Source organism: Ammospiza nelsoni, chromosome 19 (genome assembly GCF_027579445.1).
Source record: "Ammospiza nelsoni isolate bAmmNel1 chromosome 19, bAmmNel1.pri, whole genome shotgun sequence".
NCBI classification, from domain to species: domain Eukaryota; kingdom Metazoa; phylum Chordata; class Aves; order Passeriformes; family Passerellidae; genus Ammospiza; species Ammospiza nelsoni.
This window is the reverse complement of record NC_080651.1, coordinates 12305710-12328412: the sequence shown is the minus strand read 5'-3', so window position 1 is coordinate 12328412 and position 22703 is coordinate 12305710. Positions and strand designations below refer to the sequence as shown.

The 22703-nt window shown below is 43.1% G+C and overlaps 2 protein-coding genes across 4 annotated transcripts; one reads left to right on the top strand and one right to left on the bottom strand.

Moving 5' to 3' along the window:
• Positions 1-28: 28 nt before the first annotated feature.
• GPS1 (G protein pathway suppressor 1) lies at positions 29-14661 on the bottom strand. 3 transcript variants are annotated; one of them, XM_059485827.1, is made up of 14 exons: positions 14576-14661; positions 12046-12138; positions 11531-11712; positions 10582-10746; positions 10280-10415; positions 10048-10125; positions 9675-9735; positions 9211-9296; positions 8637-8731; positions 7439-7544; positions 7012-7092; positions 6751-6888; positions 6397-6531; positions 1514-5685 (listed from the first exon to the last, which is right to left on the bottom strand). In XM_059485827.1, exons 1-14 carry the CDS (start codon positions 14606-14608, stop codon positions 5611-5613), a joined length of 1464 nt encoding a protein of 487 aa, XP_059341810.1. In that variant the 5' UTR covers positions 14609-14661; the 3' UTR covers positions 1514-5610. The 3 variants fall into 3 exon arrangements, with proteins under 3 accessions (XP_059341812.1, XP_059341810.1, XP_059341811.1); XM_059485828.1 differs by lacking the exon at positions 14576-14661 and adding an exon at positions 14368-14444; XM_059485829.1 differs by lacking the exon at positions 7012-7092 and having other exon boundaries at positions 29-5685.
• A 186-nt stretch (positions 14662-14847) lies between these two features.
• On the top strand, positions 14848-22689 carry RFNG (RFNG O-fucosylpeptide 3-beta-N-acetylglucosaminyltransferase). Its single transcript, XM_059485653.1, has 8 exons — positions 14848-15228; positions 16063-16111; positions 16623-16725; positions 17105-17258; positions 18306-18394; positions 18487-18652; positions 19935-20020; positions 20254-22689. The coding sequence occupies exons 1-8, from the start codon at positions 14848-14850 to the stop codon at positions 20318-20320; spliced, it is 1095 nt and encodes a 364-aa protein (XP_059341636.1). The 3' UTR covers positions 20321-22689.
• The last annotated feature ends 14 nt before the right edge of the window (positions 22690-22703 follow it).

Below are 22703 nucleotides of genomic sequence, written 5' to 3'. Positions count from 1 at the left end.
CTTCCTCACAAACAGAAAATGTGTCACATTTGTTAGTGTTTTAGTAGGCTTCATTTTTAATGCATAAAGGAAAGCAGCAGTACTTGGAAAATGTGAATGTAAAACTGTAAGATCTTGCTATATCCACATTAACAATTATTAGTTTCTTACAGTATGATCACACTTAACAGTCTTCCATGAACCAAAGGTTGGGGGAGGATGAAATCTCTATTTTAACAGAGAGGGTTATCTAAAAATATGTGGGAAGTTGTAACCAAGTCCAGTAGTATTTCCTTGCTCAAGGTCTCATACTTCATGATGTAGTCATTTGTCCTTTACATGTGATAAATTCTGAGAGATGTGACAAAACCAGATGCAGGTCCTACACATGCCTTTTTTAAAGATGGAAACTTGAAACCACCTCTTCCACTTCATGTGGAAATGTCCACTTCTTCCCTTGCACAGGCATACATGCTAAAGCTGTCAAGTAGTCTGAGTTTCCTGGTCTGTTCCCCCTCTTGGAGTAAAAAACCCAAATATGTATTATCCTAGAATTTCAAACTGTTTAATTGACCTCTCCCCATTAACAGTTTCCCAAAAAGATCAGAAAGCTCAGACATTCTCCTGCTCAAAGTCTACAAAGGCAAAACAGCCAGTTCCAGCACAAGAGAACTGGGGCTGTGTGAAACACACAGAGAGATTTTAGATCACCCCTCCCTCTCATAAATACAGTGTCATCACTGTATTTATGAAGTACCAGAAGTACTAGACCAGTGTGAAGGAACAGTCAAGGTGGCTTTTGGCTCCTAAATTCAGGAGGAGCCTTACACTTGAGAGTAGTAATTGGATACCATTCTATAAAGAATTAGTATTTAAGGTATATTTGTCCCTCCCTCCATACCAAGGCATTTCTTAATAAGCACAATGGAGAAATGCAGGTAGACCTTATCTTGTCCACTCCTGTCCATGGCATGGCTGGAGGCTGCCACACTCCTGACACAGAGCTGAAAAACTGCTCAGTTTGGCACTGCAACATAGACCCACCTCTGTGCATCCAACTGCAAATCACCACACTAATGGAAAAAAGTTTCAACCTGAACTTTCAGCAGCTGTGCAAGAAGATGCCAGCCTTGCAGTACTACGGCAAAGCTGTCCAGATGAGCCATGGCTCACTAAGCAATGCTTGTGAACTCGGAGGCCCAATTGCAACATGAGCAAAGCCAAGCCACTTGCTGTTCACACTGAGCACACCTGCACTAACAAGGGATTACTTTCAGGCTAGGCAATATACTAATTATTCTGTTTATCTCTAATCAAAAGATTGTAGTTTGCCAGCTCAGTAAGGTCAAGGCCTGTTTTGTTTCTGTTTCAGAGGCCCTTAAGGAGATACACACTATTTTATTTTCATGGAGTAGGGGGAAGAAAAGGCAGTGCTCTGAATGTAGAATGATGCTGAAAAGGATGCTCAGTCTTCAGGAAAATGGGTTCTCACATCTAAATTATTTTCAGAGGCACACAAGAAAAAGCTGGGGTATTTCACAAAAGAAAAAAAGAAAGCCAACTGCCTTTATTTGAGAAACAGGTTATGACATGAGATATGAGAAAGCTCTAAAAAAATTTAAAGACTAAAAGGTGCATCAAAACACAGACTGAAACTCTGAGATTTCAGCATGTATTTACGGGGTACAAACCTTGAAGTGCAGAGAGTTCACAGTTGTATCGAGTACAGGCAAAGGGAGTACAAAGCTAGAGCTGAAGGCTTAGAGAACTGAAACAGTGGTACCTGTAGGGTCAGGGATAAAAAGAATACCCACCCTGATCTACCACGTAAGCCAGATTTTTCAGGTCCTGCCACTTGAGTTCTTGTTTGAATTAGACCATCTCTTGCTAATGTCCTGCAGTCTGAACTTCAGTAACTCTACCAAGGTCTAAGCTTGAGTTACTCTTTGATGTCAAGAAACTTAATTGCATTATGAAGTTCCCAAGCTTCTAATTAGTGAATCTTGTACATTTTCTCTTAGAGCTTGACATGACCTACTAGCCAGTTTCTGTTCCCCTTTCTAATTAATTTATCCTAATCAAGTTATCCTATGAGAGAATCTAAAGCTACACAGCAACCCTATGAAATGTTGAATGGAGTTCAGAGATCCTTAAGAACACAAAAGCCAAAATAACATTACTTTAACTAAAAAGCTCATTTGCAAAGCAGACAAGTAATCCTTTCCCTATTCTCTAACAGCATCAGAGGAAGCAGAATTCAGTTCCACACCAGTTTGGTGGTTTTCACCCTACTGCAAATTCACAGCTGATGGAATACCAGAGAAGTAAAACACTGACTTGTCTCAACCTCAGCTGTCACAAGCAGATGGTATAAAACATACTAAGAGCACTGTCTCATGCAGCACACTGCTGCCCCACTGCTATCTGCTTCATAAAGAGTAATGAAGATGGCAGAAGAATCTCAAATAGTCAAATTTATTTGGCTGAGACTTTAAAAGAAAAATGAATCAGTGCTTGACAAGCACTTTCTACCAATACACAATGGGTCTTTGTCAGATTGAAGTTTCCTCTTTATTCTTTCCCTGAAAGTTTATATTACATTGCACATATCAGAAATAATACCTTATTCAGTGGCAGTTTTGGGAGCTATCCAGAGGATGGAACAGTGCTGAGACCTTTGCTGCAGAGTCACAGAAGAGATGTACAGGTCACACTCACATGGCCTGGGACAAAGACCGAGCTCTGTTATTTTCTCCCTCACTTAGTGACACCTTTCAGCCAAAAGCAGCTCATAGATGATGCTGCAACAGCCATGGTCCTCTAAACAGACCTCCCCCTGCAAAACCTAGCAACACAGACCACAGTGCTGGAGAAGTTCTGGGCAGATAATTACCAATCACCCCAAACTAATGCTAATCTCACAGTGGCAGCTTCTACATTACCACTTACAGTGAGTGTGCTAATTAAAACTGCCTTTGCCAAAAGAATAAGGTTTTTTCAACTGTTTTTCCTTTTGTCCTAGCAAGGTCATGTAAAGAAAGCAGGATTTACACTGCATGAGGAACCTGTCATGGCCTACCACTGACACTTCCTTAACAAAAAGGTGCTGCACAAGTTCATTAAATCCATACGAATGGGCCCCTCTGATCATATCTTAGACATACCAACATGCTACACATTCCACAAAACTTCATCACTGAATGACCTTGGTGGTCACAAGGAATCACTGAAAATTCAATCTATGTGGGTTACTATTTCCCCATTTATTACTTGGGAAATTACATAGAGATTTAAGGTAAGAATCATTTTTGCTGGGGGAGACTGCTTATGAATGCAATTTTCCTAGAACTATATGCATACTGTGTTGTATTTTGTGGGGTTTGAGACTGGCAGGCAGTTAGGACTGAGGCAGGTGTTGGACAATGTCTAGAAGAAACATGCCTGTACAGCCCTGACTCCCATCTACAAGATCCAAAAGCAACAGCAGCTTCTTTCACAGGCTAAAGGAGAGAGTTACATGCCAGTAATTCTGCACAAAGCACCCACAATGCCAGTGTAATAAAAGAGAAATGCTTGATAACGCCCAAAGAGGCTGCAAGCACTTTTGTCTGGGGGGACAAAAACTTAACCATGCCTGCCAGCATACAGAATGGCCTCGGGCCACAGCCAGAGCTGGAAACTGCTGGTGCCACCTTGTGGGCCCCTTGTGGCTGCTGAGGGATGTGTGATGCCGCTGGTGTCTGGAAGTACAGAGACTCCAGTCAGCTCAAGACACCACTGAGGAGTCCTGCAGCAGAAATCCTCCAGCAAGGGACTGATATAAATAAATAAATAAAATAAAAATCCCAAAAGTGGGAGCACAGACAGGTCACCTGCCATGGTGCACTTCACTGGGATGCAAAACCACCTCCTAAAGAGCAGAGTGTAACACCTTTTCCTGATAAATACTATCACTGGCCCATCTGTGGAAGAAAGCAAAAATGTTTGAGTAGCATTCAGGACTGAAAAGCTTCCCTTCAACACAAATAGAAAATGTAAAAGTACTTTCCCTGCATTTCTTATAAGGATGTACAGCAATTTACCCAAGGACTCAACTTGCCTTTCTCACTAAACTGGCCATCAGCGATGCTTGACACTCAGTTCTTCCCTCAAAAATGAGAGAATTTTTCCATGCCAAATGTAACCAAAGACCTTACAGAAACTATTGCTTCCATTTTCAGCACCTAAGTAATAAAAAGCATGGAAAGCCAGGAGAGACCACTGTTGCTACAGGAATTTTGCTGTTCGAATGTTCCTTCAAACTGCACTTTCTTTACATTTCATCCAAGCTGCATCTCCAACCAGATCAGAAAGCAAAACAATCGCCTATGAAACATCATGAAGCTTAGCAAAAAAACAGAGGCTTGAAATCAAAATACCTAAAACCCAACTTTAACACAAAATTCCAAATACTCAGAAGTTTTTTAATCCTGCTGTTTAATGCACTAGATATAACAACTTTTTTTAAAAAAAAAAAAGCATGAACCGATTAAAAGTAACATCTGTAGTCACTTGCCAGACCAGTCAGGGATGGATCAAAATTCTCAGCTTGCCTTATGGATTAGATGAATAAAAGGCAGCAGTGACTTCAGAAAATTCAGTGCATATCTCTTTTCATGAACACAGGAGGATAACACACACACACACACACACACACACTGGGCTGCCACCTTTAACCCCTTTATAAAAAGAAAAGCAGAATAAATGCACCTGGAGATTGGGCACTAGACTTACTCTTTTTAGGGCTTCCACAAGACTTGAGTGGTGTTCTATGGCATTTATCCATTCTACCCAAAACAACTGTTGCACATGTGGGGAACCCATCACACACTATGGCAGTAAGACTGGGCAGACAGCAATATTTGCATGAAGTAGAGATTTACTGCTATGATAACACTGGACCCTAAAGCCAGGTCACACACAAGAGGGAAACACATCAGGAAACAGTTCTTTGAAAATAGAGACCAGAGAGAGAGAGAACCTGGCTGCAGGTAAACATAAAACCCTAAAATAAAGGCCTGTGACTGAATGCATGGAAGCAATGCCATGTTTTTTGGTACAGGTGAAAATTCTCCAAGAGTTTCTCAAAGGAAATCTCCTCCCCCATCAGAACTCTAGTTCCATAATTGAGAGCAATGCACTTGTAAGTTTATTTGGAAAAAAGAAAGGTCAGCATTGCTCAAAATTGAGGCAATACTTTCAGGCCAGCAAAATTCATCTTATATCGTGTCTGTCCATTCAACTAACTATTTTTGCAACTTTGAAACAAGAAAACTATTAGCAACTGAAAAACTCTCAACTCAGCATCTGTACGGATAACCTGAAGCTCTTTATGGAGTGGTGGAAGGAGAGTGAAGGTTTCTACCAAAACTGAAATGAAGACCCATTTTTAGGGATGCTGTTTTTAAAAAGAATTTCTTTTCAAGGAGAATTGAAGTTATTGGAATATTCATATTATCCACCACCAAACCCTGACTCAATCCGAGCAAGAAGTGAGGGAGATAGGGACAGTTTGTGAAGCTCAGCAGTTAGTGGGTGAGACACTGGGTACAGTCCTGAGGGACCATTTCTTTTGGTAGTGCACGAAGTTTTTCACATGTTGGTGCTCATTCTGGATTGGCTGTTAGCTGGAGTGAGCTCCCCTTGGCTACCTTCCCTCGGAGGAGACTGCAACAAGACCAAAACACATCCTAGTTAGTGATGTGTAAATATTCTGCAGCCTGCTTCCTGAGAGACAAAATAAAGCACAGGTGAAGCACAGCAGGATGGCAGCAGGGGGAGAGCATACCCCCAGGTTCATTAATGATGGTTTTGTATTAACAACTTCTACAGTTCACAAAAAGTTTTCATAAAAAAGTCAAACCAGAACTTTTAAGCCACTCTTACCGACTATGTACAAGGTGCTGTTGACCCCAGGAATTGAATCCTATCTGACATTTAGTAATCACAGGGATTAATATACTATAGAAATTAACACATTTTGTGCAGATGGCCTATCCTCCCTAAAGGCATCCTTTTCAAACTGCAATCCAGAAAGAATACTCCTAACAATTAATGCTTCTTTTACTTCCTCTGCTGAAAAAATTACTTCAGACAATCTTTATTGAGAAGGTAGAAGATACGTCTACCAAGGACTGGACCAAAGGAGTTATTCAGAATTAACCCAACCATATAAACTTCAAAGGAGCTTCTGAGCTGTACAAACAGGTTAATCTACTAGCTAAAAACACTTGTTCCTTATATATTAAGTATTTACTACTGTAAGAATTTGTCCAATCAGGAACCTGATAGATTGGCTCCCTTCCAGAATCCTCAATTCACCAACTTTCATAGTTTTACTTAACCCTGCCTTTAAGTCTCAGTTGAGCAGGGCCATACCTTGACATGGATCTGGTTGCGCAGGACTGCGGCTCGCAGGATCATTGCTTTGGCACGGCGCTGAAACTCTTTGCCCATCTGTAAAGACTTCTCAAAAGTTGTGCTGCGCTGATCTACATCTCGAGCATACAGAATCTGTAACCAATACAGAGAACTGAACATGGGAGCTGTGCCAGGGTTCCACAGCAGGAAAACAGCTAAGGCATTATGGGGCCTGAGGTCACACACAGTTCACCCCTACTGAACACACCAGGCCCAAGAGATGAATGCACCTTTCCAAGCCTCTCAGGAATGGAGAGTTTCTAAACTTAGTAAACCTGTTCAGTCTCTAATTCATGGGTGAAATGCACTCACCTTACTGTGCGAGTCTATTCTGGCGTTGATCAGTCCCTCCAAGATCAGCTGAGTGAGTTCATCTTCCAGAGCAGCCACTGTGGTGTTAAAAGCAGTGGCCATCTTGCGCATGTCTGCCGACACATAGGGGCTGAAGTACTAAGAAAAAGAAGAAAATATTCAGTTGCACACTCCACCCTTTAAGAAACTAGGAGAAAAGTAATTGCAAAGAAATGGCCTATCTCCCTGTTTATCCACCTCTGGGATGACAGGAACAATTACCTGGATAAGGGCACGATTTCGAATCTGGGTATAAAGTGTCCTAACATGAGGTGCAAGGTACATATCTAGCAGCAAGTTGTCCTGCGCAAAACAATAAACCACATCAGAAGCTGAGAAGCAATCTGGAAAAATATATTATTCCTGTGTTCTGAAACATTTATGCGTATATACTTGAACCTTAAGAATATTATACTACAGGAAGACAATAAAACAAGAATGAATAAAAAACATAGGAATATGTTTTAAATATTTATAATTTCTCTCTACAAATAAACTATTCCTAATTTCCATGCACCACACCAAGAGACACAGAAGACAGAGAAGACCTGAACATTTAGTATCTACTTTTGACAATCACTGCTTCTCACAAAAGCCTAGGCAAAGGGAACTTTTAGGGTCTCCTCTGCACTGCTCTCCTGCAACTCACCTTCATCTCATCCAGCATCTTCAGGCATGAAGCATACTTAGATTCATAAAACTTGAAGATGATGTCACGAACCTGTGGCTCCAGCTCCAAAAACAATTTGAAGGAGCTACAGATAAAGATGGCAGTGATCAGACATTGGAATCTGCTACTTAAATACCCCATTAGCTCATCACTCCAAGTCACAAGGTTAAAAACTCTCACTATCATTCCAAGAAGATTCCAAGATTTTACCCTCTAACAGACCAGACAGCCCATTTTCACCAGGGCTAGGAGCCTGGAACACAGAGAGATAGAGCACAGCATCAGAGCTGTGATGAAGGAAGACAAAAGACTTTTGACAAACCAAATAGTAGAAGTGTTTGTCCACACAAAACAAAATCATGAATGTGAATAGGTCAAAATCAGGCAAACAAATGCCATACTGTAGTCCATGCTGGCCAGCTCTGTGTCCCCTTTCAAAGCACAGCCTTCATTATGTATAGCATGCCATAGACAAGACAAGCATGCCAATTTCTCTGAGAAACAAGCTATTGTGAGTGTGGTAAATCTTAGGGATGTACACTTTTCCTCAGCACACTCCCAGTTCACCATCACAGATTTTTAAACCTTGGGATCTCACCCTATTTATCAGCCCATAAAAGAGGGTAACAACCCCTTTTCCACAGCAATTTAAGATTACTGCTTCTGTACATCTAGCTCCTGTACACCTAGCTGACAGGAATTCAGTAGCATTGCAATTAAATCTATGACACTCAATAACCACTTTCTTCCAAAGATTGTAATTATCTTAACCTTCTGTATAGTAAGATTACACTCCAAGGTGTACTAATAATTACTAAATTGTTTTAACGATTAACATACACCACAACAAGGGGCAACATGAAGGAAAGCTGCCTTTGACAGACGACTGTGTCCCTCTATTTAATATCTGATATGAAGTACTGATGAAGACAGACAACTGGGCTATGCAGATGCTGGATTTAACCTGGGTGGGAAACTTATACTAAGAAAATTTCAGCTGTGATTAACCACTCTGTTTTAGACAGTGAAACAGCACTTAATGCTAAAGGCAAATTAGAGCTCAGTGATTCTTTCTCTCCTGTATGAGAAATATTCCTGCCAAAATCCACTCTTAACCAAAGTCCCATGTTCCAAAAGATGTCCAGTACATACAAACATCACTCAAGGCATCACTCACCTACTGGAGATAACATTTCGTTGCAGTTCCTGACGGTCAAATGTAGCAAGGGCACAGAGCCCACCATACACAGCCACATTGCTGGGAGATAACAGCTACAGAGAGAGGGAGAGACAGAGAGCAAGCTGTCACTGACTACCAAAATGGTGTAAGGGTGGTGTTGAGTCTTCTACCCCAGGCCTTTCTTTCAAGCAGTGACAAGATTAGTCCTTATCAAATGCAGTGGAAGCACTCAGGTTGCTCTCACCCACTGCGTGGGGTGACAGAGTCAGAGCAGTAACACTGCTAAGAGAGCAGACATCAATTTCAGGAGCTTTTGGTTGATTGAATTATAAATTATAAATCATAAATCTCACAGGTAACTCTTATGTGATCTAGAATAGAACATTTAGAGAAGCCAAGAACAGAGACTTAAAAAAACCAAAACAAACCAACCAACCAGCACAGTTCACAGCACCACCACACTATATAGGAATGCTGCAAGAATAACTACAATATCTGAATTTTACAACCTAATACTAAGAAGAACTGCATCCCCTCCAAGACCTGCATACAGCTCCCTCTTGGTCCTCACCTCAGGGAAATCACAGTGATCAAATGATGCCAACAAGAAGCACTTTGCTGCCTGTTTGTACTTCCGGGCAGCTAGTTCGGCCAAGCCTAGGAACCAGAAAAAGTTAGTCCTTTTTTTATGACAGTATACAAATTTGGGAAAATTGAAAAATCTAGGGAGTAGGAAAGGCCCCCACAGTTGCTAGTGCCTTCACTAGTGAAGTAAAACAAGATCCTCAGACTGTCTCAAGCATCCTTTGAACTACATTGACTCACACAGGTATCCTCTCTGAAGAAACTCAGGGAGAAGAAAGAGATGGCAAAAACCAGCAGTTCTATCTCACCAGCTTAATTAAATTTTGCATGTCTGGTATGGAAATACAAAGTCTGTCAAATATGAGAGAAAAAATAAACCCAAGAGCCCTAGAGACAGCTAACAGGTAGAAAGACAGGCAAACCATACAGGAAGCTGAAGGACTCACTCACCTGCTGCACATTTCAGTTTGGTGAGAATTGCTTGTGTCTGGCTATCTCTTTCTCCTCTTTGCTAAAGCATAAAACAAAGCAGTAGTGAGCAAGCAGTATGAAAGCTATTTTGCTTACAACTAGGATAATGTCCCCAGGATATTTCACCCTGATAATTAACTTGCCAATCTCAATGGCAAGAAAACTTAATTTTATTTCTCTTGGGAAATATGGCAAAACTGAGGATGGGAAGTACCCATTTTTACCATAAGTCAGATTTTGTACATGTGCATCATAAGAGAAGTCATAAAGGGGGAAAGGAAGAAATAATTTTACAAATTTAGAAACAGAAAACAAAGGGAAAATGTATGCAAGTTAAAGAGCAGGAGCTTACTTCTGCAATTTCTGGTGTAGACTCAGCCTTGCTAACATAGCTCAGAACATGAGACCAATTCTGGAGGTAGACACTGACCTGTAGAGAGCCAGAAATAGTGTGGGGCAGGCACAGATAAACGGCACTCCTCAGCTAAGCCGCATCATTGAGGACACAAGAGCCAAGGATGGGGGGCAACTTCACAGCAGGTATCACAAAGACACCAGGTACCTCTGCCTGCAAATCCTCCTACCTTGATAACATTGAGACACATGTTGATGACATGTTTAGCACTGGTGCAGTAATCACGGGCTCGCGAGTAACACTTGAGAGCATTGCTGAGGTCTCCACAGTCCAGGTAATGATCACCTAAATCATCGTGGCCTCTCCTGGAGGATGGGAATTAAAACATCAGTGAACTGTATGCTCAGAAACGGACAAAGGCAGTTTGTTCTAAACAAGTAACTCAACACACTGACCTAAGGGCACATCCCATGTTAACTACAGAGAAACAAAATGCTCTTCCTTGCTCCAGAAGAGCCTTTTACATCTCACCTGATACTCTCCTTGATGGAGTTCCCTTTGTAATTTTTCAGATCTGTATCGAGTTTCTCCAGTTTAAGAAGAGCTTTCTTGCGTGTAGCTTCAACCCAAGCTGTGTCAAGAGGAGGGGGTTCAATTCCACTATCAGGGACAGCATCAGGTGTATTTTGCAGTTCTCTGAAAGAAAAGTATTTGAATGAGGCTATTAGGCTGAATATGTTTCAAAACAGAAGTCTGCTAAGTGCCTGGCAATGCTACCCTAACAAACAGTACTGCATACACAAAATAGACCAAAGAGAAAATAAAGGTAGTGGGGAAAAAGAGACATATTGCTAAAATGTCCAGTGCAAACAGTAACACAAGCATCACAGATGTTTACAAATACTTCACAAAATTATCCTAATGATCTCAGGATGAATATACTGTCACACACATGGTAAAGACTCCCCATGCAAAACAGACAAGAAATCATTAAATAAGCATAGCAACAAAAATAATACAAAGATGGGAAGCGTAGATGTATAAGTGAGATATTAAAGGTGATCCTTAACATCAAGCCTCTTTCTAGAGCGGGGGAGAGAAAGGAAACAATAAACCAAAACAAGGCAAAGAGTTAGATTAGGTATTAACTTATGAAAACAAAAGCATCTAGAACATGTCTCCATAATCTGTCTCAGGAAAAACAAATTTATTCATTAATATTTGAGGCAGTTGCAAGGACTAAACTCACCTCAATATCTACCTGGAGCTTTTAAAAGCACAAAGATTTCAGAATGAGACAATGCCTTCTGTGCTCTATCTTTTAAAAAAGCATGAACACACATGTCGCTGCTATTAACTCTAAGGGCGAAGATAATTTGCATAAGGTACGTGCTGGTATTACATGCAAAGTACTCCATTGCAGCACATCACTCTTAACTCCGTCAGGAAAGCTCCCCAGGTTCCCATGGCCTCTTAGTACCTCGTGGCCTCAGACAGCTTTCTGTGGATTTCTTCATACACATCAACATTAAAAGTTCTCTGGACAAATGACAGAGCCATCTTGAGAGCTTCCACCCGCAGCTGTGGGCAGTGGTCAGCGATGAACTGCAGCCGCTCGATTCGCATCAGCCCACTGTAGCTGGACGCATACTGCTCCAAATCCTGCCAACAAAACCTGGCCTCAGAAGGTGAAAATGGACACACTACATCAGCCTACTACACTATGACCTGCACAGCTTTTCCTGCAGACCTGACCCCCTCAAGGAGGGCAAACAAAAATCAGTAAGATTAGTTCATGTCTGCTTTCTTCAAATATAAGTAATTTCCTCAGAAATATGCTCTACACTACAATTTACCATTTCAAAATTTCAGTTGTGATGCTTTTGTGTTTAAGACTAACCAGCGTTAAAATTTTTTCAGAAGGGTCTTTTTCAAAATTCTTCAAGGAAGAGATCATGGGCAAGAAATGTACCCACAGCCCTCAGCAGCACGTACCAGCGTGGGGTTCTCCACCACATAGTTGATATCAGGTGAATTTTGCTGATCTTCTTGTGGATCTACGTCAATCTGCATGGGCTCCACTGCACCCTAAAAGAGCAAAACAAGGTCAAAAGCAGCCTATATGTTATTCAATTTACTAAGGACTTGCTTAAATATGTGTTAAATTTTAAAAATGAAAAAGCACTCCTCAGTCTTTTGATATATGCTTAGGACTTTTCTCTAGTAGCACCACCAGTCAGCATGATGCTTGGTCTAATGCAAGCAGCAGTATGGCTTAGCATTCACACAGAGCAGTTTATTTGGCTTGGTAAATTATCAAGCAAAAAAATGAAGGGGTCAAATAATCTGATTCTACAAAGTATGTGAGGTATGCATATGCATTCCATTTCTCTTCCCTGAGCAAGAGCAGGTGTTAACACTCAGCTCAAGAAGTTCCAAAAGGCAAAATGTACCAAAAAACTCACCACAACCTTTCAAAATTGCTTTAATGCTTAGAAATAATATTTCGGGGCGGGGGGGGAAGAGGCAAATATTGCGAAACTTCTTAGAAGTATTAAAAGCCATAAAGAACAGAACGCCAAATGACAACTTCAAAGTTTCCAACATAGCAAGGAACAATCTGACTGCACTGCAGGGATGTGGCATTAGTCAAACTATTTTACTATAGTTTTCAAGTTCAATTGCTCGGATAGAGCCTCTTTGGAGAAACAACAGAATTTTATTCTCCCAGTATATCCTGCACGGCTTTGAGCCATAAGGACTCACAGCAATGCAGTGACTTTGGCACAGCTGCATTGCTTCAGCTCCTGCATGTACTCCAGGTAAGACCAGCTTGCTATCCCATTCCACAAACTAAGTGCTCTGCTGGCACAAAATTCATTGTCTACTCCTAGTCCAAGTGTGCTGAACAGTCCTCCTTGAAATTACTGTGAGGAAATAAAGTGAGGAAAACTTAGAAGACTGTCTGCTTATAAAATGCTGACTTTGTGCACACAGTATATAAGCTTTATAAGCTTGATTTGCAAAAGGGGATCTCACAAAAGACAGACATGCCAACCACCTTGCCCCCATACACATCTGATTATTTCCATATTTTTACTGATTTTACTGTCAAGAAATCAAAGATTGAGGGTTTTTTGGACTGGGTTGATTGTTTAGTTGGGTTGTTTTGTGACAAGGAACAGGGCAGATGCAGATTTCCTATCTCTAAAAATTACACTCACCCACAGTCTGGAGGTCTTATTCTTTCACAAACTGATACACGTCAAATACACATCTCACTGAAACCTCCCAAAATCTGAAGTAAAAGCAAGTGAAGCACAAAACCATCTGTTTCCTAGTTTACTAACCTTTCCATGAAGGAAAGGGAGGCAGGGAGGGCACAGAGGAAATTTTGGTTGTTTAGACCACCCCTCAGGCAAACTCCGCATAAAAACAGGCAATTCAACATATGCTGAGACCACTACTTTTCCCACTTTTATCTACCTTCTATCTTTTCTTATATCACAAACACTAAGTGCCAAGGTTAGTTTGTTTAGGCGGCACTTGCCTACCATAGTAAAAACTCAATTACAGACTCCTTAGAAAACAGCAAAAAGGTAACTGTAATTCCAGCTGGTGGAACAGAACAATTTGTGTCTTGCTACACTGAGAGTCTGCACTCTGCATTTCTCACTTAACTCCCAGACAAGGAAAAATACAAGTGGGCTGAAAGCCCCAGTAGGACAAGCAAACTCAAACATTTTCAAGCTCTTTATTTTGAAAGGAAGATGCAATGTCAACTCAAAAACTACTCACAGAGCAAATAATAAACAGCCACTCCCCAAGATTTCCTAAGCCCCAAGGGCTGCTCTGCTGAGGGTACCTCACCAGGCCTCACATAAGCAGATATGCTGATGCCTGAGCTGAAGTCTCCTGCTGTACTCGGCAGGAATAGGTGTGATCTGCTGCTGGACGGGGTGCAGTACAGATCTGTTACTAACGAAGGAGCCGAGTTGGATGCTGAACCGTCCCTCGTCCTCTCTGCCCAAAGCCCCGCGCCCTGACACAGATATGCTACTGCTAAAACTTGCAAAGGACAGCCTCCGCAGGTACCTCGTGTCACCGACCCCCTCGGCGTTCCCGGGGCTCTCCCTGCACTACAGACTCTCAGTTCCTCCTCACTGGGCCACCTCACCGTACCCTCCTCCACCACTCCAGCCCTACCCACGGCGGGGACCAAACACAGGGCCACCGCAGCGGCGGGGACGCCACGGGTGCCGGAGGATGCTCGGCGGAGCACTGCTCCTCGCGAACGGCGGCGGAAGAGACACAGACCCGACGGAAGGGCGAGCGAAGGCCCAAGGCCAGCCGAAAGCTGCTCCACGTCCGTGGAGCGCAAGGAGAAGGCCGCACGGCGCCCCCGGAGGCCGCGGCCGAGCAAGGGTCTCAGACCCTGCGCGGGAGGGACGCGGAACGCGGCGGAGCGCGGCGGAGCGCGGCAAGGCCCGATGGGCCGGGCCAGCGGGACGCGGCCGCCCCATACCTGCAGGTTAAAGACCTGGACGGGCAGCGGCATCCTCCCCTCACGCCGCCGCTTCCGGCCGCCCGCCCCTCCCGCTCCGCTTCCGCTTCCGTTTCCGGGCCGCGCGTCGCGGCGAGGCCGCGGCCGACAGGTGAAGCTCTTAAAGGGGCCGCGGCCCCGCGGCGGCGGCTCGACGACCTCCGGGCGCTCCTTCCGCGGGGCCGCCGCCACCTCCCGGAGTGCGGGGCCATGCGGTGGCCGCACCCTGCGGCGGGGGCCCGCGGGGCTGCAGCATGAGCGGTCCTTGCCTGGGGCTGCGCAGGGCCGGGGTTCTGCTGTCGCTGGGCGCCGCCGCGCTCCTGCTGCTGCTGCTGCCGCGGGGGCCGCGCCCCGCCGCGCCCCGCCCGCCGCGCCCCGCCGGGCCCAGCGCGGCCCCGCCGCACCGCGCGGGCCCCGCCGGCTCTGCCGCAGCGCCGGGCGGCGGGCCCGGGACCGGCGGGCTCGCGGGGAGCTCGCAGCTTGCGCGGAGGGGCCGCCTCGGGACTGCCGGCAGCGCGGCCAGGGAGAGCCTGGAGCTGAAGGACATCTTCATTGCCGTGAAGACCACGAGGAAATACCATAGGAGCCGGCTGGACTTGCTCCTCCAAACCTGGATCTCCCAGGCGAGAGGACAGGTGAGAGACTTTGTCAGCGGGCAGGGGCAGCCGGCAGCTCCGGCCCTGCGCTTCCAGGACAGCGAGTGCGCTCCCACCGAGTTTTTCTCTCTTATGTTAAAAAAGACTTTCTTTGTAAGACTGTGGAAAGTCGTTTTATATAAACGCTTAGTGTGAACATACTTCCAAAAGAGTTCGTTGCTGATTAGGCCAGTTACTTGCAATATGGGATCGGTAGTCCAAGCAGACACAGTTTGCTGATTTTTGTATTACTGTAGAAAGTGCTTTCATGATAGTGAAATATTCCTGATGATGATGCATCTAAGCTAATATGTTGGACTAAGTACTTAAGCTTTTCTGTAGGTCATAAAGTTTGTTCCCTTGTTTCAGAATTTTGGTCCGTTCAAGTATATTAATGGGATTTTATCCAGACATTGGAACAAGACTGTGTTAACCACCTCCCACTTCCCACCCTGACTTCCATTTTTTCTTCTTTATCTGCTTGGCAGCTGTGGATAATTCCTTGCCAGAGAGAGGAGGTAGTACCAAAAAAAGACCAAAATCCTTTCTGTCTGGAAATCACTTGTCTGTACTATGAGACAAGGAGAGTAAAATGCAGCCTTCTTTATTAAAATGACATTATTCTGGTTTGTAATGAAAAAATGTAACAAATAAGGCAGGGGTTGAAGTTGCTGGGGGGTCTCTGCACCCCTACTCCCTCCCCCTTTCCAGTGGCTATTGTGAAACAAACTACCAAGAGAGACAAAACACTCTGAATTCTAACTGAAACTGAGCAAATTTAAAATTAGAATCTGAAGTTCTTAAATGTGGAAACACGGTTTTTGTCTCCCACAGACATTTATATTCACAGACTGGGAGGATCGGGAGCTACGCCTGAAAGCAGGTGAGCTGTGTAGCAGCAGAGGTGCATGCTATGTATTATAACTGAGTTTCGTTTCTTTCATACTCTCTATAGAAGTCCTTATTTCATGCTGTACAAGCAACTAGGAAAGTTAAGATGAAGAAAATAGAGAAAACTTCTCTCTAATTGGCACCTGGACAAGACACCTGGAACTTCCAGAAGACTGAGTTCACTTTTGCACCCCTTTCCTTCTTGTTAGTAGACTTAGGCTTATGTGGTTCAAAGTCATAGTAGGTATTTCTTTCACACACATCTCATGACATTGCTTTTATACCCTTGCTTGTTTTAATGCAGTCACACAGTTTCATGACTCTGAAGGTTACATGCCAGATGGGTGACCTGTGAGCCCTGCCTGTCCTGCAGCTTCTTCTCCATGTGTGCACCATGTGCACCTCAGATGTACAGTATTGGTGCCAAATGTGCACTTCTTTTGTAGTCTTTTTTGACTACACATGCTCCTCAGACCTGAAAGGGCTGATCTTTATTCTTCTAGGGGATCATATGATCAACACCAACTGTTCCGCTGTCCATACCCGGCAAGCTCTCTGCTGCAAGATGTCTGTGGAATATGATAAATTCCTGGAATCTGGGCAAAAGTAAGTGAAACACATTGTTCCGATTGACTTTGTTTCTTCCAGTTCTGTGCTTACAGGAAACTTGAGTAACCATCTCTGTTCCAGTAAGGAATGTAGTATTAGCTAAAATGTAGGGATGAGTGCAGGAGAGGGAGCACAGCATGAAGCAGTGTTTATAAACAAGCATCTTCTGAAAGGTGGAAAGGATTATAATCTACGGAAGTTATTAATTTCAGCCTCTTTGCAGATTTAGCATCTGTGGGTGCTTTCATCTTCCCTATTCTGTAATTTGGGACAATAAGGAATACTTTCTGCTCCAAGCCTGAAAGACTATGACTCAGTTGTAAACTTATAACTCATTTCTTTGTCCCTATAATTTCTTGATTTGTTTTGTTTGAAGATGGTTTTGCCATGTGGATGATGACAACTATGTGAACCCTCGGACTCTTCTGCATCTCCTGTCTGCCTTCTCACACAGCCAGGATGTGTATGTGGGGCGACCGAGCCTGGACCATCCCATCGAAGCAGCTGACCATGTCCAAAGTGATGGATCAGTAAGCAAACTTTTTCAGTTTGCCTGAGAGACATGCCAATCTTCTAAGCCTTTAAAACCTTGACAATTCATAGGATTCCCCCATAAACCCAAGGGATTTAATCTGCAAGAAATGAACCTAGTGATGGTCATTTTCAGAGGCAGGATGCTGAGTTAAACGCACCTTCAGCCTGATGTTGTGTGCATACATATGCACAATGGAGGTTTTCTTCTGGATGGCTGGCTGTTTCTGTTCCTTTACTCATGCATGCTGTGATCTCCCTCACACTGAGCTTAGTAGGGCCTCCCCACCCTGACTTATACTTTTCCTTTAGTGGCTGTGGGGGCAATGTTCCTTATTTTAGGACTTGGGAGTTTGGGTGGGAGTTCAAGGGGTTTTTAATTTGTTTTGAGTGCAGTATCACACACATTGTCATCATCTTTAACCAGCTTCACATGGGTGACAGAAGCTTTCTGGATAGATAAATCATTTGCAATATAAAGTGGTTATTAGGTTTCCAAGAACCAGAAGCAAACATATCTCAACCACAAGATACATGTGCTAAGGAGAAAATCCTAGCCAGGTCACCTGCACTGGCAGGTCTGTTTAAAGATCTATCAATCCACTGGCCAGAATGGCATAAAAAGTTATAAAGCAGCTTGTTAGGGAAGACTGCACAACAAAATAGTCTCCTTGGACATAGAGCCAATATATATATGGACCACCTTTGACATCCTCAATAACACTGAGCTGGCTATGACCCTTGGTTAAAATGAATAGAGGACAAATGTAATTGTGTCGAAGTGGGACTATCCATTCATGTGGGCTACCTCCCTTATGCTAATTTGATGGTTCACCTGCTGTCTGTTTCAAGGTAGTTTCATTTGAGAGAACAGCTAGCTGCTTTCAGCAGCCTAAACAAATAGAGATTCATCTGTAGGCTTGTTCTGACTCAGATGTAATATTTGATATGAAATAGAACATTGAGTTCCCTTCCCTGCCCAGTGAATTGCAAAAAGCTGATTGTCAGTAACTGTTATGTGGTTTTTTTTTTTTTTTGCTCTTCAGAAGACAACGGTGAAATTCTGGTTTGCCACAGGTGGAGCTGGGTTCTGTATCAGCCGAGGTCTTGCCCTGAAGATGAGTCCCTGGGCCAGGTAAGCATTGTCCCTAGCTGAGCTCCATCAGTACATGTCTGGGAGGTTTTAAAATACACATTTTGGCTTGTCTCCTATGCTCTCTGTCACAGCCTGGGCAATTTCATTAGTACTGCAGAAAGAGTACGTCTTCCTGACGACTGCACCATTGGCTACATCATCGAAGGGCTGCTGGAGGTAAAGCTGCTGCACAGCCCATTGTTCCACTCCCACCTGGAAAATCTGCAGAGACTGAAAGGGGAGTCTGTTCTGCAGCAGGTAGAGCTATGCTTCATGTCCTGTTCTTATAGTTACACCTCAGTCTGATCAGAAAGAACAGACTACGTAGACTTAGCACTCTTCAGCAAAGAAGGATATCTACAGACTCACTCAGAGCTGTAACCTGCTCAATTCCTTCATTTTGGTGAAAAGCACTGTTTCACTCTAGCCAGCTAGGTCATGTAGCTGTCCCCTCCTTTGGGGACACATTCTGCTACATGAAGCCTAGGTAGGGTGTACCTCATCTCCTCCTAAACCTTGATTTTTTGCGTGTAGCTGTAGCAGAAAGTGTAGAAGTTTGCTAAATAGTGTTCCTGGTTTTGCCTAACAAAGTTGCAGTCTTAATTCATGCTGTTCAGAAAGGCAGCTATATAAGTACTTGACATAACTAAATGTTAATAATTTTAAAGAACAATTTGTATGAATCTCATGAAAGTTGCTTCTGAAAAATCAATTTGCTTTTTAGTTGCTGGGCTACATTTTACCTCCCTGGCAGCAGATGGAGCCACAAGGCCATCCAGCAGTGTTGCCTGCATCACACTGCTTGGCACCATGAGTAAACAGGAGTGTGGTTTTCCCCTGCATGCTGGGTGGTTATATTTTTCTGGCAATTGTATTAGGCAGCAGAAATGTTTGCTTGGGGCCAAATTCCACTGTGATGTCACCTCCCTTTATGTTAGTGAATTTGACTGTAGCAACAGTCCAACAACTGGCCATTGTTTCACTGGTCATCATTGGTTCCATGAGACGAAGATAGCTAACCCAAAACCCAGGAAATGTACAATTGCAAAGAAAATACAAGTCTTCTTGCACCTGACACATGAAAAATTCGTAATGCGGTGCTTGTGTGGAGGAACCTGTGGTTCCAGAGATCTAAACTTTGTTTCAGATTTGAAACATGACAATCCTTTCTATGCTACTTAATATGCAAATATTTTTATTTTCCCCTGTGCTAAAATATTGCTATTGCAAACTTCAGGCAATGTCTGGTAAGGATGAACATGTTATTTAGTGAAGGTACAAACAGTAGCAGAATTCATGTCCTTAGAAATCTTACAGTTGAAACTCATCTTGTCCTGTGTACTCTCCCACGTTGCCCTTAGTGTCATTCAGTGCCAGCGTTGCTTACGTCAGAACGAATCACTGTCCTCCAAATGTCATCCATGTTCAGATTAGACAGCATCTTTGGAGACTTTCTTGGTACCTCATTAATAACCCTGCTACTTCACTCTGTTTTTCTGCGTTAGTGTTACAAGTTTTGAATACTTCCTTATTTTTACAGGTAACCCTGAGTTATGGTGACCCTGAGAACAAACACAATGTCGTTAGTGTGGGAGGAGTGTTTGGCCTTCAGCAAGATCCAACCAGGTTAGTGTCCTCTTTCAAAACAAGGTCTTCCTACCTTGTTCATGTTAGTCATCTGTAAGATGATCAGACCCACTAATGGGTTTATTTTGTCAGCTCGTTACTGTGCCAAAAGCAGGTAGACGCACCCCCTGCTCCATCAGCCTGCTTGCACATTCAATGCTAGTATGTCCCATGTATGGAGAATTCCAATCTAATGCTGTCTTTTTTTCTTTTTTTCTTTTTTTTTAATGTAGATTTAAATCTGTCCATTGTCTGCTTTACCCTGACACTATTTGGTGCCCTGCTAAGAAGATGTCATAATTCTTGACGAGCCACTGACACCTGTGTCTTAGCTAGTTTGCATAAGGCAGGAGTTGCAGAGTTTTTGGTGGTTTTATTCTTCTTCTGGGAGAGACAACCAGTGGTATCTACAAAGGAGGTAGACAGACTCTGCTTAGAAAAGCAATAAGGTATGGTTTGTTCAGCTGTAGCCTGGGACATTCCAGGAAGAATCTTTGTTCTTTTGTCTAGTGGCTCTTCATAAGATGACCACAGTCCTGTGTGTATGAGTCACTTCATACTTTCATTTGATGTCATGTGAACCTGTGCTTGGGCACATCTGAGGCAAATGCAGTACTGGGAATGAGAGTGTTTTTACTACCCTTAGGGGTTATTAGAAGCCACTGTGTTGAAGCTGGAGTGCTAGAGCAGACTGTAGTCCCCGTGGTGACAAGAGAGGGGAAGTTTTCACTCGTCCTTCTTGGGAACAGAATTATTTAAGAGCTTCTGTGGCCTGATAGATTAAAACTGCAGCTGGCTAGAATACAGAAATCCTGGAATCACTAGGGTAAACAAGGCTGAAAGCCTTTGTCATGAGAAAACCCTGTGTGAGGGTAAGCTTACTCCAGACTAGATGAGTTGCTTACAATGTACATTCTCCCCTGTCATCCATGTGTACCTCCTGTGGAGGTAATTGTCAGACCTGGCTCGCATGCCAACTGAATTGCAGTGGTTGATGATTATAATCTATTCCCTTGATATTTGATATTGAAAAAATATTTGCCTGACAAGATGATAATTGTTCCTCCTACTTGGCTGGTAGTCGGTCACATGAGCTGGGGAAGCTTGTGCTGGCAAAACATGCCGTATTTCTGAAGTGTGAGAGGGGAGAAATGCTAGATAGCTGCAATGCACCAAGGAGAGTTTTGTTGGTATCATTTGAGGACCTTTAATTGTATGGCCATGGTTACTCCAGCTTCTTCAGATAATCTTTTAATTACCATAAAGCCAAGATCAGTGCTTGTTTTTACTCCTTAATAATTCAACAAGTAGTTCATGCAGTCACTAAAAGGAGATTGCACATTTACAAGCAGAAGTTCAATGATCTAGCAGTATCATCTGCTGCTGCTTTTTAAAGAAAGCAAACTTAAGTTTTAAAGTGGAAGGAATGGGGCTCCATATGTTTACTTTTTTGTTAGCCCAGACTCTGGCCATGCACAAACCCTGCCTGACCCGAAGAATACATTACAAAAATATCACTGTTTACTCTTATAAAAAATACTTGCTGGTTTAGTGCTAGAGTTTGAGGCCAAATTAAGGGAAGAATAATAGAATGCTATTGTATGATCTGGAGCTGTGATTGTTGGCTTGGTTGTGGATCTAGCAGAGGTTTCAGGTTTCTAAATGGCTGCACTCAGCTGTACTTTGGGGTTCACCTAGTTATTTAACTTCCTGGCAAATGCCTGTAGAGTATTCAAGTCTGCCACTTAGCACAGGGGTCAGCCTCCTCAATGTTCCCTGCATTTTAACAAACCTTTCAGTGTTTACCTCAGTACATTGTCCTCTTTGCATGATTTTAGGTAGTTCTGCTAAGGAGCAAACAAGCTGACAGCTACTTACTACAGTCCTGCAGCTCATTTTTGCATTTCTCCTTCCTATCATGTGTACTAAGGTACACATTGAGGTATGGAAATGAGAAAGCTGCAGGGAGCTGGATCAAAGCCCAGCTAGCACACTGGCTGTTCCATAATGGGCTGTCAGTGTTACAAGTGTGCCTGTCACAGAAAACAGAGGAGGATTTGTGGCATAGTAGGTTCTACCTCTTTATTAGATCTTCTGCTAACTAGAATTGAGGCATCCTGTGGTTTAATTATTTTGTCATTAATAGTTCTGGAGATTCCTGGTATGCATGTATTTTTTTAATATGGTTTTAAAGTCCTGTAGCAGAAAACTGTGAAACTTCATGAGCTCTTGAGGTGATTTTGTCTTCAAGCACTGCTTCTGAACTCTCCTCTTGGAAATCTTCTTCCCCTTCCACTGGAAGCACCCTTTTCTAAGACAACAGAGATCAAGCAAGGACTGGGCAGCAATTGTGGCAAACTGCAGTTTAAAAAACCACAACACTTTATATTGATGGCAGCAAAACTAAATGGTAGAAGTTTCACACTGGTCACACTAGGTATGCCAAAGAGGCAAGTGCCTTCAAAGCTGGGAGGATGTTTATGGAACTTAAAAAGAACCATGTTCTCCTGCAGGGCAACAGGAAACTTCAGTGTGTTCAGGCTCGTTCCAAGGTTTCTTGTGCTGAGAATGCATTAAGCTGTGTGGATCTATCAGGATGCAGCTTTTTTATCAAACTACTTTTTCATACATAAAGTGATTCTATAAAATAAATATTTAAATATGTCAAAGGCTGTGTTTTGTC

Coding starts and splice junctions, on each gene's coding strand:
- GPS1 (XM_059485827.1), bottom strand. CDS start 14,608: ATGCCGCTGCCCGTCCAGGTCTTTAACCTGCAG. Junction 10,416..10,581: donor TCCATCAAGGAGAGTATCAG/GTGAGATGTAAA, acceptor CCCATCCTCCAG/GAGAGGCCACGATGATTTAG. Junction 8,732..9,210: donor ATCACTGTGATTTCCCTGAG/GTGAGGACCAAG, acceptor CTCTCTCTGTAG/CTGTTATCTCCCAGCAATGT.
- RFNG (XM_059485653.1), top strand. CDS start 14,848: ATGAGCGGTCCTTGCCTGGGGCTGCGCAGGGCCGGGGTTCTGCTGTCG. Junction 16,112..16,622: donor GGAGCTACGCCTGAAAGCAG/GTGAGCTGTGTA, acceptor TTATTCTTCTAG/GGGATCATATGATCAACACC. Junction 20,021..20,253: donor CTTCAGCAAGATCCAACCAG/GTTAGTGTCCTC, acceptor TTTTTAATGTAG/ATTTAAATCTGTCCATTGTC.